This window comes from Venturia canescens, chromosome 5 (genome assembly GCF_019457755.1).
Source record: "Venturia canescens isolate UGA chromosome 5, ASM1945775v1, whole genome shotgun sequence".
Lineage (NCBI taxonomy): Eukaryota > Metazoa > Arthropoda > Insecta > Hymenoptera > Ichneumonidae > Venturia > Venturia canescens.
In genome coordinates, this window is record NC_057425.1 from 9,026,638 (window position 1) to 9,029,333 (window position 2,696).

At 34.9% G+C, this 2,696-nt stretch overlaps 1 protein-coding gene across 1 annotated transcript; it reads right to left on the minus strand.

The window, feature by feature from the left end:
• Positions 1-242: 242 nt before the first annotated feature.
• On the minus strand, positions 243-2,464 carry Atg5 (autophagy protein 5). Its single transcript, XM_043418816.1, has 4 exons — positions 2,090-2,464; positions 1,640-1,842; positions 1,044-1,369; positions 243-787 (listed from the first exon to the last, which is right to left on the minus strand). Exons 1-4 carry the CDS (start codon positions 2,243-2,245, stop codon positions 675-677), a joined length of 798 nt encoding a protein of 265 aa, XP_043274751.1. The 5' UTR covers positions 2,246-2,464; the 3' UTR covers positions 243-674.
• Positions 2,465-2,696: the final 232 nt, after the last annotated feature.

Consider the following 2,696-nt stretch of genomic DNA (forward strand, 5'->3'; position numbering starts at 1 on the left):
CGGTAATCAGCCAGTAATACTACGAAGACCGCCGGGGACTGAAAACCAAGTGACATCCCAAGTGCTCCGGATATACAGAAAACCACAAGAGTCTTGCACGATAAGCTGACAATAAAGAATAATAAAAAAAAATTTCTATGGTATCTATTTTCATTATAAAACCCATGAGTTTTCGTTAATCGGAACTAACGAATTAAAACGTAAAATTGAGAATCAGAACGAGAAAACGACATCATTTCAAATTACGTCATACACATATTTATTGAATCAAAGGCAAAAAACAACTTAAAAAAACGAAAACAAAAACACTAGATTTTGAGATTACATAAAACGTTCTCGTAGCGCTATTTTGTATGTACACTTATATTTTTAATAATTGTTTATGCATATATACTGTATTTTTTCTGTTTTTACAATAAACCTTTTGGTATTTGTTTTCTTCTTGGGCTTTTTCTGAACGATTTATAAGAGAAACGTCAAGTATGAGTATCGAAAAAATATAATACTCGCGAGTTCAGTACGCTGAAGTAAAAAAGTAAAAATCTCTCTCACTTTCTTTCTCTATCTTCAGAAGAATTTTGCAAATAATTTCCGACGCGTTTTGGTTTCTGCGTGATTTGAAGAATTTTCGCACTTCTTCCACAAACCTCGCAGTCTGTTTTCAGTCCATTGCGTTATGACGATATCACACAGAGATGGAGAAAATTGTCTGGATAGCTCAAGTGCTCGGAAAGCCATTGAAGCGGTGTTTCCAACGGTGGTAAGACTCCATGAGTTCTTAATTGTACTAAAAAACAAAATAACATTTCACTTTAGCTATATCGAAATTCAAATGCCATGAAATAATTGAAAACTGAAGAATTTAATTTAACCACAATTCGATCTTGTCTCAGCAATTTTAATAAAATATTTCAACATCAAGAATGAATCGAAAGTTCATTTAGAAATTTTTACAAGTTATTGGATTGTGAAAGACACGAATCTGGAACAATTCAAACACCATTTTTATTTTCATAGCATTAACTTTTAATGAAACAATTTACCTTGATTATCCTCCCCAAAAACTTCATCTAACAAATGTTTCAGGGTTTTTCTCTGACCCTCTTCATTGACAGGTTTCACCAATTTTTGAACATATTTATCTTCACTGGTATAACACCTAAAGGGAATGTATTTGAAGCCCTCTTCGCTGTTAGTTGTCTCCATGAGTCTCCGATTCACAGCCCAGAACTGATCAAATTTGTCATTCAGCAGGCCCAGCCAAAGCTGATTATGATCTTTCTTCTGCATGCTTGAGACCACTTGACCTCTGTGCTTCAACACATCTGCTTCTTTTATGCATGACAGAAAATGGGCTTCGACAACTTCTCTATGAAAAAAATTCAGTGTTCAAGGAAACTGATAAAAATCAAATCTTAGAAGCTATTAGTTTCTCAAATTTGATCAATGAATTTTTGTCTCCAAATCTTTACAACAGAATAATCAAATCCAAGAACGTAACTTAAGAATCAAAATTATAACAAATGTACAAACAATTCCTTGTTGCAGTAACAAAAATTCTTAGACATCTGATGTTTTAAAAACATTAGTATGCTGATAAAAACCTGTATAGAAACGTAAGTATAAAAATAGGTTTTACTTGCTGCCGCAGTGCATGAGGACACTTTCTGGAAACTTGTCAAAACGGACCACTATGTTCCATGGCAATTGAATGTCGCCGGCATAAAGATCAAGCAAAACTCCTATAGGAAAATGCCACTTCAGCGGCGTCCCGTTGAACTCGAGCCACATTTCATTTTCCTGTTTATCTTGTTGTATGTGACGCATAAAGTGTTTACGCACCTGGCAAATTATAAATCATTTGTGACAGTTGCTTATCAACGATAATCCATCGATATTTGAGCTTAGCATGAGCGATGTCATGAACTATTCATGACAAAATCAATTGTTAATATTAATCTTTTTTTTTTTTTTTGTAAATTTGATGTCACAAATTTTGAAAATGGTAAGACTATGAGAAACCTTAGAAATCTCAATTCAACAATTCGTATTTCAGATATTATTATTGAGGAATTGAACATTGACTTACTTTGTCGGTACACAGAGGAAAATAACTTAACCTCGGCACCATCAAATAAAAAGGATCAGGTGCCTGTAGTTCACAAACTTCTTCAGGGTCCAATTCGAAACAAACTGGTATTTTTCCCTCCCATATTTCTCTCAACACTTCCCGATCATTCGCCATCTTTATCTTTCGCACTCTCTCTCTTTCTCTCTCTCTCTCTATTGACGTTTTTGACAGTATTCGAATGACGAATATTTCGTTCAATGGACACTCAGTCGCATAGGTCGTATCCGAAATAAAACGGTTTGATCACCGAGAAAACACATTGATTAGGTTATATTATTCTGATTCATTCATTCTGGTGTCCTTCTTGACAAGACTCTTTTCAACGAACTGTCGCGTGCAAGGAACCACAAAATCGTGGGGATTCGTCGGGAACTTGTCGATGCGTACGCAAATTTTCTGACAAACCAATTGATGGTCAACACGCAAAGGACCAAAGTCACACGCCTGTGACCAAATACCTAACCACGAAAATCTTCCAAACACCGCCGAGCGTTAAACAACTCTTGCATTCAAATGCTATTTTTCAAGTGAACAATACAACAAATTTGTTAATTAAGATGACTAT

Excerpts from the sequence above, each read along its gene's own strand:
- Atg5 (XM_043418816.1), bottom strand. The coding sequence starts at position 2,245 with ATGGCGAATGATCGGGAAGTGTTGAGAGAAATATGGGAGGGAAAAATA. Across the intron at positions 1,843-2,089 it reads TTCCTCTGTGTACCGACAAA|GTGCGTAAACACTTTATGCG; the intron begins GTAAGTCAATGT and ends ATAATTTGCCAG. Across the intron at positions 1,370-1,639 it reads CTCATGCACTGCGGCAGCAA|AGAAGTTGTCGAAGCCCATT; the intron begins GTAAAACCTATT and ends TTTTTTTCATAG.